General features: G+C 45.4%; 1 protein-coding gene across 1 annotated transcript in view; it reads right to left on the reverse strand.

The window, feature by feature from the left end:
- Nucleotides 1-16,309, reverse strand: part of LOC124802917 — a 369,091-nt gene that overhangs the window by 42,724 nt on the left and 310,058 nt on the right. The window contains exon 5 of the mRNA XM_047263988.1: nt 7,557-7,743. Within this exon, the coding sequence (XP_047119944.1) occupies nt 7,557-7,743 (187 nt within the window). The remainder of the gene's footprint in view (nt 1-7,556; nt 7,744-16,309) is intronic.

Here is a 16,309-nt window from a genome sequence, read left to right on the forward strand (position 1 = left end):
GAGTTTATCTATGATCTCCGTAATGCTTTCGCGATTACTAAATGATCCTGTAACGAAGCGCGCTGCTCTCCGTTGGAACTTCTCCATCTCTTCTATCAACTCTATCTGGTACGGATCCCACACTGCTGAGCAGTATTCAAGCAGTGGGCGTACAAGCGTACTGTAACCTACTTCCTTTGTTTTCGGATTGCATTTTCTTAGGATTCTTCCAATGAATCTCAGTCTGGCATCTGCTTTACCGACGATCAACTTTATATGATCATTCCATTTTAAATCACTCCTAATGCGTACTCCCAGATAATTTATGGAATTAACTTCTTCCATTTGCTGACCTGCTATTTTGAAGCTAAATGATAAGGGATCTATCTTTCTGTGTATTCGTAGCACATTACACTTGTCTTCATTGAGATTGAATTGCCATTCCCTGCACCATACGTCAATTCGCTGCAGAACCACCTGCATTTCAGTACAATTTTCAACTGTTACAACCTCTCGATACACCACAGCAACATCTGCAAAAAGCCTCAGTGAACTTCCGATGTCATCCACATGGTCATTTATGTATATTGTGAATAACAACGGTCCTATGACACTTCCCAGCGGCACACCTGAAATCACTCTTACTCTGGAAGAGTTCTCTCCATTGAGAATGACATGCTGCGTTTTGTTATCTAGGAACTCTTCAATCCAATCACACAATTGGTCTGATAGTACATATGCTCTTACTTTGTTCATTAAACGACTGTGAGGAACTGTATCAAACGCCTTGCGGAAGTCAAAAAACACGGCATCCACCTGTGAACCGGTGTCTATGGCCCTCTGAGTCTCGTGGACGAATACCGAGAGCTGCGTTTCACACGACCGTCTTTTTCGAAACCCATGCTGATTCCTACAGAACAGGTTTCTAGTCTCCATAAAAGTCATTATACTCGAACGTAATACGTGTTCCAAAATTCTACAACTGATCGACGTTAGAGATAAAGGTTATAGTTCTGCACATCTGTTCGACGTCCCTTCTTGAAAACGGGGATGATGGCTCTGAGCACTATGGGACTTAACTGCTGTGGTCATCAGTAAAAACGGGGATGACCTGTGACCTTTTCCAACCCTTTGGAAAGCTACGCTCTTCTAGAGACCTGCGGTACACCGCTGCAAGAAGGAGGGCAAGTTCCTTTTATGTACTCTGTGTAAAATTAAACTGGTATCGCATCAGGTCCAGCGGCCTTTCCTCTTATGAGCGATTTTAATTGTTTCTCTATCCCTCTGTCGTCTATTTCGATATCTACCATTTTGTCATCTGTGCAACAATCTAGAGAAGGAACTACAGTACAGTCTTCCTCTGTGAAACAGCTTTGGAAAAAGACATTTAGTATTTCGGCCTTTAGTCTGTCATCCTCTGTTTCAGTACCATTTTGGTCACACAGTGTCTGGACATTTTGTTTTGATCCACCTACCGCTTTAACATGCCCTGTCAGTACATAGAACTTTACTTTCGAATTCATTGAACGCCTCTCGCATAGCCCTCCTGACACTACATTACGCTTCGCGTAATTTTAGTTTGTCTGCAAGGCTTTGGCTATGTTTATGTTTGCTGTGAAGTTTCCTTTGCTTCCACAGCAGTTTTCTAACTCGGTTGTTGTACCACGGTGGCTCTTTTCCATCTCTTACGATCTAGCTTGGCACATACTCATCTAACGCATATTGTACGATGGTTTTGAACTTTGTCCATTGATCCCCAACACTGTCTGTACTTGAGACAAAACTTTTGTATGGAGCCGTGAGGTACTCAGTAATCTGCTTTTTCTCACTTTTGCTAAACAGATAAATCTTCCTACCTTTTTTAATATTTCTATTTACGGCTGAAATCATCGATGCAGTAACCGCTTTATGATCGCCGATTCCCTGTTCTGCGTTAACTGTTTCAAATAGTTCGGGTCTGTTTGTCACCAAAAGGTCTAATATGTTATCGCCACGAGTCGGTTCTCTGTTTAACTGCTCAAGGTAGTTTTCAGATAAAGCACTTAAAAAATTTCACTGTATTCCTTGTCCCTGCCACCCGTTAATAACGTTTGAGTCTCCCAGTCTATATCCGGCAAATTAAAATCTCCATCCAGAACATTAACATGGTGGGGAAATCTACTCGAAATATTTTCCAAATTATCCTTCAGGTGCTCAGCCACAACAGCTGCTGAGCCAGGGGGCCTATAGAGACATCCAATTACCATGTCTGAGCCTGCTTTAACCGTGACCTTCACCCAAATTATTTCACATTTCGGATCTCCGTCATTTTCCTTCGATACTATTGCACTTCTTATCGCTATAAACACGCCTCCCCCTTCACTGTCCAGCCTGTCTCTGCGGTATACATTCCAATCTGAGTTTAGGATTTCATTACTGTTTACGTCTGGTTTCAGCCAACTTTCTGTCCCTAGTACTATATGGGCGTTGTGACCGTTTATTAATGAGAGCAGTTCTGGGACCTTTCTATAGACGCTCCTGCAGTTTACTATTAGCACATTAAAATTGTTATTCCCTGTTGCATTTTGCCTACTCCTACCTCGCCACGTCTCAGGAGGCGTCTTGTCGGGCCTAGGGAGGGAATTCTCTAACCTGAAAAACCCCCATGTGCACTCCACACGTACTCCGCTTCCCTTGTAGCCGCTTCCGGCGTGTAGTGCACGCCTGACTTATTCAGGGGGACCCTACATTTCTCCACCCTATAGCGGAGGTCGAGATATTTGCACCCCAGATCTCCGCAGAATCGTCTGAGCCTCTGGTTTAAGCCTTATACTCAGCTCCAAACCAGAGGACTGCAGTCGGTACTGGGAACGATACTACAAATAGTTAGCTCTGATTCCACCCCGCGAGCAAGGCTGTCTACCTTCACCAACTCCGCCAACCGCCTGTAGGAACTGAGGATGACCTCTGAACCCAGACGGCGGTTGTCATTGGTGCCGACATGAGCAACAATTTGCAGTCGGGTGCTCCCAGTGCTCTCTATCGCCGCCGTTAGGGCCTCCTCCACATCTCAGAAGAGACCCTCCGGCAAGCAGACAGAGTGAACACTGGCCTTCTTCCCCGACCTTTCCGCTATTTCCCTAAGGGGCTCCATCACCCGCCTGACGTTAGAGATCCCAATAACTAATAAACCCCTCTCCCCGTGTGCCTGCTCGGACCTTGCTGAAGGAGCGGCCACATGTCCACTCACAGGCAGAGCGGGCGATGCCACACGGCCAGCCTCCACATTCACCCTACGCCTCGTGCGCCGCGAACGCCGCTGAACCCGCCACTCCCCTTGGGGAGAGGGTGGCATGTAACACCTGGGGTGTACCATGAGACGCACCAGACTCCCAACTGCCGCTACACTCCGAGGCAGCAGCCTGAAGACGGCTGTCCGCGGCCATCAACACGCTCAGTTGTTCGCGAACAGTGGCCAGCTCCTCCTGCGTCCGTACCTAGCAGTCACACATCCTATCCATCCTAAGAAATCAATTTACTGTAGAGAGTTAATCATCTTTTAACTAGACTGCTAATTCACTAAAGGCGGCTGATTGTTAACTAACCTGTGGTGGCTAGGCACTTCTTGTAGAAAACAATGAAAATAGCACTACCTGTCTCTGGACTGTATTGAAAACAAACACTAGCACTACTGGCACTATGGTTGACTAAATGGACTCTCTCTGTCTGCCAGCCAAATCGTATAGAGAACAACAGCGGTTCTATCACACTTCCCTGCGGCACTCCTAACTTTACGCTAGTCTCTGATGAACTCTCAGCGTCGAGGATAACATTCTCTTTCTCTTACTTAAAAAGTGAACTGTGAACTGTTAACAGAATGCAATGGAGCACCGTGTAAAATGTTTTTCGGAAATCTAGATATATGTCAACTTCTTGTTGCCCTTCATCCATGTTGTTTTGTTGTGGTCTTCCGTCGAGAGACTGGTTTGATGCAGCTCTCCATGTTACTCTATCCTGTGCAAGCTTTTTCATCTCCCAGTATCTACTGCAACCTACATCCTTATGCATCTGGTGTATTCTTCTGCTGGTCTCCCTCTACGATTTTTACCCTCCATGCTGCCCTTCATTGCTAAATTGTTGATCCCTTGATGCCTCAAAATATGTCCTACCAACCGATCCCTTCTTCTAGTCAAATTGTGCCACAGGCTTCTCTTCTCCCCAATTCTATTCAACACCGCATCATTTACGTGATCTAACCAGCTAATATTCAGCATTCTTCTGTCGCACCACATTTCGAAAGCTTCTATTCTCTTCTTGTCTAAACTATTTATCGTCCACGTTTCACTTCCATACGTGGCTACACTCCATACAAATACTTTCAGAAGCGACTTCCTGACACTGAAATCTATATTCGATATTAACAAATTCCTCTTCTTCAGAAACGCTTTCCTTGCCATTGCCAGTCCACATTTTACATCCCCTCTACTTTGACTATCATCAGTTATTTTGCTCCCCAAATAGCAAAACTCCTTTACTACTTTAAGCGTCTCATTTATAATCTAATTCCCTCAGCATCACGCGATTTAATTCGACTACATTCCATTATCCTCCTTTTGTTCTTGTTGATGTTCATCTTACACCCTCCTTTCATGACACTGTCCATTCCGTTCAACTGCTCTTTCAAGTGATTTGCTGTCTCTGACAGAATTACGATTCATCGGTGAACGTTAAAGTTTTTATTTCTTCTTTATGGATTTTAATTCCTATTCCGAATTTTTCTTTTGTTTTCTTTACTGCTTGCTCAATATACAGATTGAATAACAGCGGGGATAAGCTACAACCCTGTCTCACTCCCTTCCCAACCTCTGCTTCCCTTTCATGCCCCTCGACTCTTATAACTGCCATCTGGTTTCTGTACAAATTGTAAATAGCCATTCGCTCCCTGTATTTTACCCCTGCCACCTTCAGAATTTGAAAGAGAGTATTCCAGTCAACATTGTCAAAAGTTTTCTCTATGTCTACAAATGCTAGAAACGTAGGTTTGCCACATCATAATCTATTTTCTAAGATAAGTCGTTGGGTCAGTATCGCCTCACGTGTTCCAACACTTCTACGGAATCCAAGCTGATCTTCCCCGAGGTCGGCTTCGACCAGTTTTTCCATTCGTCTGTAAAGAATTCGTGTCAGTATTTTGCAGCCGTAGCTTATTAAACTGATAGTTCAGTAATTTTTACATCTGTCAACACCTGCTTTCTTTGGAATTCGAATTATTATATTCTTCTTGAGGTCTGACCTTCCATAGCTCGCAGTAAATCGTGAGAAAAGGGCAAGCTGAGGTTCGCACGAGCGATGCCGTCTAAAACCATACTGATTCGCTGACATAAACTTCTCAGTCTCAAGAAAGTTTATTATATTCGAATTAAAAATATGTTCAACGACTCTTCAGAAAACAGAGTTTAAGAGTGCTGGTCCGTTGTTTTACCATTCCAGTGTACTGTAGTCACCTGCGCCGTTTTTAATCGCTTGGGACTTCGTGCTCGACAGGAGATTCACGATAAATGCAAGCTAGGTAAGTGGCCAATGCTGTAGAGTTCTCTTTGAAAACCGAGTAGGGATTCCATTCGGACCTGGTGATTTTTTTTTTTTTTCAAATCAGTCAGTTGTCTCTCTACGCCAAGGATGTTTATTAAACACTACTGGCCATTAAACTTGCTACACCAAGAAGAAATGCAGATGATAAACGGGTATTCATTGGACAAATATATTATACTAGAACTGACATATGATTACATTTTCACGCAATTCGGATGCATAGATCCTGAGAAATCAGTACCCAGAACAACCATCTCTGGCCGTAATAACGGCCTTGATACGCCTCGGCATTTAGTCAAACAAAGCTCGTATGTCATGTAGAGGTACAGCTGCCCATGCAGCTTCAACACAATACCACAGTTCATCAAGAGTTGTGGCTGGCGTATTGTGACGAGCCCGTTGCTAGGCCACCATTGACCAGACGTTTCCAGTTGGTGAGAGATCTGGAGAATGTGCTGGCCAGGGCAGCAGTCGAACATTTTCTGTATCCAGAAAGGCGCGTACAGGACCTGCAATATGCGGACGTGCATTATACTGCTGAAATGTTGTGTTTCGCAGGGATCGAATTTAGGGTAGAGGCACGGGTTGTAACGCATCTGAAATGTAACATCCACTGTTCAAAGTGCCGTCAGTGCGAACAAGAGGTGAATGAGACGTGTAACCAATGGCACCCCATACGATCACACCGAGTGATACGCCAGTATGCCGACGACGAATACACGCTTCCAATGTGCGTCCGCCGAGATGTCGCCAAACACGGATGTGACCATCATGATGCTGTAAACAGAACCTGGATTCATCCGAAAAAATGACGTTTTGCCATTCGTGCACTCAGGTTCGTCGTTGAGTACACCATCGCAGGCGCTCCTGACTGTGATGCAGCGTCAAGGGTAACTGCAGCCATGGTCTCCGAGCTGATAGTCCATGCTGCTGCAAACGTCGTCGAACTCTTCGTGCAGATGGTTGTTGTCTCTCAAACGACCCCGTCTGTTGACTCGGGGATCGAGACGTGGCTCTACGATCCGTTACAGCCATGCGGATAAGATGCCTGTCATCTCGACTGCTAGTGTTACGAGGCCGTTGGGATCCAGCACGGCGTTCCGTATTACCCTCCTGAACGCACCGATTCCATATTCTGCTAACAGTCATTGGATCTGGACCAACGGGGGCAGCAATGTGGCGATACGATAAACCGCAATCGCGATAGGCTACAATCCGACCTTTATCAAAGTCGGAAACATGATGGTACGCATTTCTCCTCCTTACACGAGGCATCACAACAACGTTTCACCAGGCAACGCCGGTCACCTGCTCTCTGTGAATGAGAAATCGGTTGGAATCTTTCCTCATGTCAGCACGTTGTAGGTGTCGCCACCGGCGCCAACATTGTGTGAATGCTCTGAAAAGCTAATCATTTGCCTATCACAGCATCTTCTTCCTGTCGGTTAAATTTCGTGTCTGTAGCACGTCATATTCGTGGTGTAGCAATTTTAATGGCCGGTAGTGTATATCATCCCTACGGGAGACTGTCCGACGGTCAAATGACGGTGTGCTTGTTCGAGTCTCCTGTGTGAACGATTTCTTGAACGTAAAATTTAAAACACCGGGTTTCATTTTGCTATCTTGAACTACCACACCAGACCGGTCAACTATGGACAGAATGGAATCCTTAGACGCGCTGAGTGATCTTACATGGGACACCCAATATTGCGTCCCGTAAGTTCTGCTCATATCTAAGAATCTGATCCTCTCACGCTTGGGAAGGTTCTGCAACGTGAAACGGTGACGTCACAAACCTCGAGCAGCACTACATCGACGTTCGCCTTGACGTCCGCATTTCTCTGGCTAAGCCCTCTACTCAGATCAAGGATATGATTAGTCTGGGCGGTCCTCTCACGCTTGGGAAGGTTCTGCAACGTGAAACTGTGACGTCACAAACCTCGAGCAGCACCACATCGACGTTCGCCTTGACGTCCCGTGCGAGGGCGGCAGACGGGGTGGCTCACCTTTCTGCGGGTAGGGCTGCGGCGTGGCGCCGATGTCCCTCTCGGCGACGCGGCGGTACACGGAGGACAGGAAGGCCACGCACTTCAGGGAGAGCTCGCCGCGCGCCGTGAAGCTGCTCCGCTGCAGGCGGACGCGCAGACTCAGCCGGTTGCTGTCGTTGTGGCGCTGCGTCAGCGACGAGTTCACCTGGCGACACACACAGGGGTGCAGCCACGTAAGTGCAGGACGTGGAGACTCTGCGTGCTGCTGTCGTTGTGCTGCCGAACCAGTCACGAGTGTACCTGTTGTGACGTAATCAAGCCTAATGCATATTACGAAATCCCTCGATACCAGCGGGTATCAATCTCTCCACGCAAGTGTAAACAGCAAATTTCTGTAAAAATCGAGCACTATTTAGCTTCTGAACTACCCGTGTGTTCAGACAGCAACTGTGCAGTAACATGTGGTGGTGTGCCAAGTAATGACTGATGTGATTGTCAATTATTAATACAATATTTTCCATTGTTTAAAATATTTGAACCATATTTGACCACATACGTATTTGTATTTGTTCACAGGTCCGGTTTGTTTGAAGGCCAACGTCTTGTGTGACATCATTGTGATCAATGTCCACATGCTGACGATTGAACAAAGAATGTTTTTTGTATAGCATGTGTTCCGCAATGGAGACAAGCTTACCACAGCAGTAGAAGCTGCATTTGCTGCAAAGTCCTCGTGAGTGAAGCTGCCTAACCACAATGTTGTACGGAATCTCATTATAAAGTTTCGAAAGACCCGAAGCGTTCATAATGCTCCAAAATCAGGAAGGCCATCCGCTTCCACATCCGAAGAAAAGGTGGCGGAGGTGCAAGGCATGATGCTGTAAAGCCCAAAGAAATCAGTTATGTGACTAGCTCAGCAGGCCCACGTGTCCGTGGGTTCCACTCACAAGATTCTCCGGAAGTCACTGTCCATGTATCCGTACAAAAAGTCGGTCGTGCATGAAATAAGAGATACTGATCACCCGGCGCGTGTCAACTTTTGCAGCTGGTTTCTGTCCCTCCTGCAGGACAATGGTGAGGGATTCTTGGCAAAACGTTTTTCACGGTTGAGGCATGGTAACATATCTCTGAAAACGTGAATAGCCAAAATGGACGACGGAGAATCCGCATGAATTTAAGGTGTCATCACTGCATGATCAAAGGGTTGGTGTTTGGTGCGCCGTAACTCGTAAACGCATCATTGGGCCGATCTCGTTTCAGGACACCATAAATGCAGAGCGGTACTGCATCTGTATTCTGGAGCCGTTCCTAGGTGAATTGAATGAGGACTGGCTCCAACAAGATGGGACGACAACACATACCGCCCACAAGGCGACGAACTTTTTAAAGGACATCTTCGGTGACCGCATCATATCTCGAGGAGTCTAGCCTCCACGTTCACCCGACGTGGCTCCAACGGATGGGTACGTTGAAGGGAAAGGCCTGTGAAGGCAATCCGCACACCATACAAGAACTTCAAGCTGCACTGACACGTCACATTTGAAACATCACTCCCGATGTTCTGCACGACGTCTTCAACAACATGCAGAAACGTGTGCAACTGTGTCTTCAAGTTCTGCGGGATCACTTCCAGCATCTCTTATAACATCCATGACTTTAATATATAAAGTTATGAAATGCATAGTTACTTATTGAACTCCAGTTACAATTTCATTGAATATGTATTAACATGTGAATGACTAAAGTTAACTTTAAACAAATGGTTCAAATGGCTCTGAGCACAATGGGACTTAACTTCTGAGGTCATTAGTCACCTATAACAGAACTACTTAAACCTAACTAACCTAAGGACATCACACAATGCCATGCCCGAGGCAAGATTCGAACCCGCGAGCGTAGCGGTCATGGGGTTCCAGACTATAGCGCCTAGAACCGCTCGGCCACTCCGGCCAGCATAGTTAACTTAAATATTAGCTTCTTGAAATAATTTGCATAAATATTGACAGCAACTCTCAGGGTACTTAAACTTCCATTTGTGTGAAAAAATTTAAAATATCTTCGAAATGTCTAAATTCTATGTATAACAGAGTCACTGTTCGCGCTTGGCGGAAGCGTTGGAAAGACAGTTGTAAAAAGTAGTCATGCTTAGTGGTTGACACAACAGCCTTGAGGAACATTTTGTGAGACATATTTTGTGAGCCAATCCACCAGGAATATATGAACACACAAGATTCAACCGTTTTATTTAGTGGATAGTAAGCCACCTAGTCGGTAGACATGGAACTAGGACATTTCTTCGTATACAAACTATGCGAGACCATCATACCTCTGAGAAGAAGACAGGGAGATCAATTTTAAGACAATTACCTAAGTAAACTTCCAAGGCCTTACAGTTACTCTTCTTTCAATACATAATTAAATAATGGTGTTGTTGTGGTCTTCAGTCCTGAGACTGGTTTGATGCAGCTCTCCATGCTACTCTATCCTGTGCAAGCCTCTTCATCTCCCAGTACCTACTGCAGCCTACATCCTTCTGTATCTGCTTAGTGTATTCATCTCTTGGTCTCCCTCTACGATTTTTACCCTCCACGCTGCCCTCCAGTACTAAATTGGTGATCCCTTGATGCCTCATGTCCTACCAACCGATCCCTTCTTCTAGTCAAGTTGCGCCACAAACTCCCCTTCTTCCCAATTTTATTCAATACCTCCTCATTAGTAATGTGATCTACCCATCTAATCTTCAGCATTCTTCTGTAGCACCACATTTCAAAAGCTTCTATTCTCTTCTTGTCTAAACTATTTATTGTCCATGTTTCACTTCCATACATGGCTACTCTCCATACAAATACTTTCAGAAACGACTTCCTGACACTTAAATCTATACTCGATGTTAACAAATTTCTCTTCTTCAGAAACGCTTTCCATGCCATTGCCAGCCTACATTTTATATCCTCTCTACTTCGACCATCATCAGTTACTTTGCTCCCCAAATAGCAAAACTCCTTTACTACTTTAAGTGTCTCATTTCCTAATCTAATTCCCTCAGCATCACCCGACTTAATTAGACTACATTCCATTACCCTCCTTTTGCTTTTGTTGATGTTCATCTTATACCCTCCTTTCAAGACACTGTCCATTCCGTTCAACTGCTGTTCCAAGTCTTTTGCTGTCTCTGACGGATTTACAATGTCATCGGCGAACCTCAAAGCTTTTATTTCTTCTCCATGGATTTTAATCCCAACTCCGAACTTTTCTTTCGTTTCCTTTACTGCTTGCTGTATATACAGATTGAATTGCATCGGGGAGAGGCTACAACCCTGGCACACTCCCTTCCCAACCACTGCTTCCCTTTCATGTCCCTCAATTCTTATAACTGTCATCTGGTTTCTGTACAAATTGTAAATAGCCTTTCGCTCTCTGTAATTTACCCCTACCACCTTCAGAGTTTGAAAGTATTCCAGTCAACATTGTCAAAAGCTTTCTCTAAGTGTACAAAAGCTAGAAACGTAGGTTTGCCTTTCCTTAATCTTTCTTCTAAGATAAGTCGTATGGTCAGTATTGCCTCACGTGTTCCAACTTTTCTACGGAATCCAAACTGATCTTCCCCGAGATCAGCTTCTCCCAATTTTTCCATTCGTCTGTAAAGAATTCGCGTTAGTATTTTGCAGCTGTGACTTATTAAACTGATAGTTAGGTAATTTTCACATCTCTCAACGCCTGCTTTCTTTGGGATTGGAATTATTCTTCTTGAAGTCTGAGGGAATTCGCCTGTCTCATACATCTTGCTCACCAGATGGTAGAGTTTTGTCAGCACTGGCTCTTCCAAGGCTGCCAGTAGCTCTAATTGGATGTTGTCTACTACCGGGGCCTTATTTCCACTTAGGTGTTTCAGTGCTCTGTCAAACTCTTCACGCAGTATCATATCTCCCATTTCATCTTCATCTACCTCCTCTTCCATTTCCATAATATTGCCCTCATGAACATCGCCCTTGGATAGACCCTCTATATACTCCTTCCACCTCTCTGCTTTCCCTTCTTTGCTTAGAACTGGGTTTCCATCTGAGCTCTTGATATTCATGCAAGTGGTTCTCTTTTCCCCAAAGGTCTCTTTAATTTTCCTGTAGGCAGTATCTATTTTACCCCTCATGAGATATGCCTCTACATCCTTACATTTGTCCTCTAGGCATCACTGCTTAGCGATTTTGCACTTCCTGTCGATCTCATTTTTGAGACGTTTGTATTCTTTTTTGCCTTCTTTACTTGCTGCATTTTTGTATTTTCTCCTTTCATCAATTAAATTCAGTATCTCTTCTGTTACCCAAGGATTTCTACTTTCCCTCGTCTTTTTACCTACTTGATCCTCTGCTGACTTCACTATTTCATTCCTCAAAGCTACGCATTCTTCTTCTACTGTATTTCTTTCCCCCATTCCTGTCAATTGTTCGCTTATGCTCTCCCTGGAACTCTCTGCAACCTCTGGTTGATAAGAAAACGATGAAAGTGTGTTTATGGGACACGTCGTTGTAAAGACGTTTTTGAAACGGCGTGTTACACTATGCACACACACACACACACACACACACACACACACACACACACACACACACACACACGTGCGCGCGCGCGTGGGCGCGCGTCCATGCACACAGCCATTATCCACATACGCAAGCTAAGGCTATTGAAGTCATTGTGCCGTTGTGCCAGGAGTGAGTTTACCTGCGAAGGCACTCAAACATATATGCATATTATAGCCAGACGTGCAGCCTCGGCTGTTCGCTGTCGTGCTGCAGCGCCAGCGAGAAGTTTACCTGTGCATACATACAGAATAATCCATTCACAATAGCCATTCATTGGAAGTCAAATGCTTGCTGTGCGTTTGGCGCTGCGCCCGTGACTACTTGCGGATACTCACAAGTATAAACACACATTACAGCCAGTTTACGTCGTTGTCCTGCTGCATCAGCGATGAGTTTACCTCGCACTCACACAAGTCTACTTTGCACGCGTTAGCCACACACAAACGCTGAACCGGCTGCTAGCGCTGTGTTACTGCGACGACAATGAGATTATCTGTACACACTCAACAGCATTCATGCACAATAAATGCGGCGCTTAGGCTCAACCAGTTGCTGTCACTGAGCCTCTGTTTCTGCTGCGAGTTTATTTGCGAACAGTCACTAACTTTCATGGTTATTATAGGCGACACTGCAGTCACAGCTGGTAGCTATTGATATACAATTCTGCTACCGAAGAATTTACCTGTGTACACGCACAAACGTACTTGTAATTTAGAGGGAACACGCAAGCTAATAGGTTTGCTGTCTGTGCCGTACAAGTCGCGTATTCAACCGCCGCATTTTGAAAAGCCGCACAGACAGAGTTTCGGCTGCAGCTGCACGCGCCATATCCTGTCTAGTTGTGAAACACGTCAGCAGAACGTCGAAGATTAGGTAGGTGGTGACATAGGGACGTCAGTGGTCTGTCTGCGGTCGTAACTGCAAGTTATCATCGTAATTATGTCGGACCAGGTGGTCTAGCGCTTTTCTGGAGACTGAGAGGTCTTGGAATGGATTCCCGAAAATCTTCAGGTAGCCTTTAATATAACCTTCTCGTGTCAGTGAAGAGAAGAGCCGTCCTGAAGGACACGTAGTTCTGGTTCCACCTTAAACTGCAGATCCCCCTTCACCTATTGGTTAGATTATTGACACACAAAGTCGTGGAAGTGGCGTCGAATTGTAGGACATCCCTCAGACCACTGAGCCAAACGAAATCATTATTGTTACCCAGTTTGTTAACCGTATCACTCTATAAAACCCGCGATATCCTTAGAAATTTTCTGGCCTTAGAGATTCTGGAAAACAACTGCAATTTAGAGCCGAAGCTGTATGTCTCTGCTCCGTGGAGGTTGACTCCATTCACGGTAGATGTGCCTTAGCTGTAAAGGTTCACCGTGTAATCTCACAGCAAGCGCTAGTATTGGGTGCTTTCTAAAACCTCGCCACTTACGGAAAACAGTAGATTATCCTCAGCAGGGTCATTTTTTCCGCCAGCTAGAGTTATTTCAACAGCTTCTGAGAATGCTACGCAATCCCGTTAGTTCTGTCCTTTGTGCTGAAGCCGCCTCTCCGATGTGATACTATACGGGATGTGAATTTTATTCAGAGCGCAAAACGGAGAGGTCAAAAGGGGCTTCTCATGAAATGAAAAGAGATGATTGTTGGCTTATCTCATGTGTCCGTGCCCCACGCAACGGTCATAGCTCCGCCAGTGGCTTACTTTTATGGAAAACGCTATCTTGGCGAAAACTTGTAACTTTTCAGTTTCTTGATGAAATCCACAAAATTTAGAGAAAATTAACACTGTACCTGCGCAGCGTAAGTAACTACAGTGAGGTCAAAAACTTAATGTAGAAAGTAACTTTAGAATTATCTGTTACTGACAAATAAAATAGCTTGATTTTACGTGGACTATTCATAGACAGAACTGCTGCAGCTCAGTGCAAAAGGTAACTGAAAGAAATACCAATGACAGGAACAGAAATTGGACCTTTACTAAAAGACTACAACTACCAACTACGCTGCAGGTGGGGGGGGGGGGGGTTGGGTTGTTTGGGAGAAGAGACCAAACAGCGAGGTCATCGGTCTCGTCGGATTAGGAAGGACGGGGAAGGAAGTCGGCCGTGCCCTTTCAAAGGAACTATCCCGGCATTTGCCTGGAGTGATTTAGGGAAATCACAGTAAACCTAAATCGGGATAGCCGGACGCGGGATTGAACCGTCGTCCTCCCGAATGCGAATCCAGTGTACGCTGCAGAGGCTTTGTATATATACAGGGTGAGTCACCTAACATTACCGCTGGATATATTTCGTAAACCACATCAAATACTGACGAATCGATTCCACAGACCGAACGTGAGGAGAGGGGCTAGTGTAATTGGTTAATACAAACCATAAAAAAATGCACGGAAGTATGTCTTTTAACACAAACCTACGATTTTTGAAATGGAACCCCGTTAGTTTTGTTAGCACATCTGAAAATATAAACAAATACGTAATCAGTGCCGTTTGTTGCACTGTAAAATGTTAATTACATCCGGAGATATTGTAACCTAAATTTGACGCTTGAGTACCACTCCTCCGCTGTTCGATCGTGTATATCGGAGAGCACCGAATTACGTAGGGATCCAAAGGGAACGGTGATGGACCTGAGGTACTGAAGCGACTGGAACAGCACATTACGTCCACATGCTAACACCTTTTTATTGGTCTTTTTCACTGATGCACATGTACATTACCATGAGGAGTGAGGTACACGTACACACTGGTTTCCGTTTTCAATTACGGAGTGGAATAGAGTGTGTCCCGACATGTCAGGCCAATAGATGTTCAATTCGGTGGCCATCATTTGCTGCACACAATTGCAATCTCTGGCGTAATGAATGTCGTACACGCCGCAGTACATCTGGTGTAATGTTGCCACAGGCTGCCACAATACGTTGTTTCATATCCTCTGGGGTTGTAGGCACATCACGGTACACATTCTCCTTTATCGTACCCCACAGAAAGAAGTCCAGAGGTGTAAGATCAGGAGAACGGGCTGGCCAATTTATGCGCCCTCCACGTCCTATGAAACGCCCGTCGAACGTCCTGCCAAGGTTCAGCCTAGTGTTAATTGCGGAATGTGCAGGTGCACCATCATGCTGATGCCACATACGTCGACGCGTTTCCAGTGGGACATTTTCGAGCGACGTTGGCAGATCATTCTGTAGAAACTCAAAGTATGTTGCAGCTGTTTGGGCCCCTGCAATGAAGTGGGGACCAATGAGGTGGTCGCCAATGATTCCGCACCATACATTTACAGTCCACGGTCGCTGTCTCTCTACCTGTTTGAGCCAGCGAGGATTGTCCACGGACCAGTAATGCATGTTCCGTAGATTCACTGCCCCGTGGTTTGTGAAACCCGCTTTATCGGTAAACAGGTAGAACTGCAACGCATTCTCTGTTAATGCCCATTGACAGAATTGCACTCGATGATTAAAGTCATCACCATGTAGTTGCTGATGTAGCGACACATGAAACGGGTGAAAGCGGTGACGATGCAGAATGCGCATGACACTACTTTGACTCAGTCCACCGGCTCTCGCAATGTCCCGTGTACTCATGTGTGGGCTCATGGCAACAGCAGCTAACACACCAACTGCACCCGCTTTCCTGTGACGGGCCTGTTAGGACCCGTTTGCGTGCTACGACCATTCCTGTTGCATACAGTTGGCGGTAGATGTTTTGCAATATGCGGCACGTTGGATGCTCTCTGTCCGAGTACCGTTCTGCATACACCCTGCAGGCTTCAGCTACATTTCGTCGACACTCGCCATAGAAGAGTAGCATCTCCGCCTTTTCAGAGTTCGAATACGCCATGGTCACAGTTCCTACAACACTACACTATCACAAACGTCTGGTAACACGGTGTACTACAGTTGGTCTGCGTGCGGAGACGAATGCAGAATAACAATAGCAGCAAGCGCTACATGCGGACACTGCGACAGCTAAACCAAACCACAACAGTGCACTACAGCCACACTCGTAAACACGGTCGTCATCGTAAACATGTCCCTGCAGATGCTGCTCGCCGACCGTGGCCCGTGTTTGTTACAACACGCAACTGAACGTCGCAGGTTTCAAGCGTCAACTTTAGGTTACAATATCTCCGGATGTATTTAACATTTTACAATGCAACAAACGGCACTGATTACGTATTTGTATATATGTTCAG

This window comes from Schistocerca piceifrons, chromosome 6, assembly GCF_021461385.2.
Source record: "Schistocerca piceifrons isolate TAMUIC-IGC-003096 chromosome 6, iqSchPice1.1, whole genome shotgun sequence".
Taxonomy (NCBI): Eukaryota; Metazoa; Arthropoda; class Insecta; order Orthoptera; family Acrididae; genus Schistocerca; species Schistocerca piceifrons.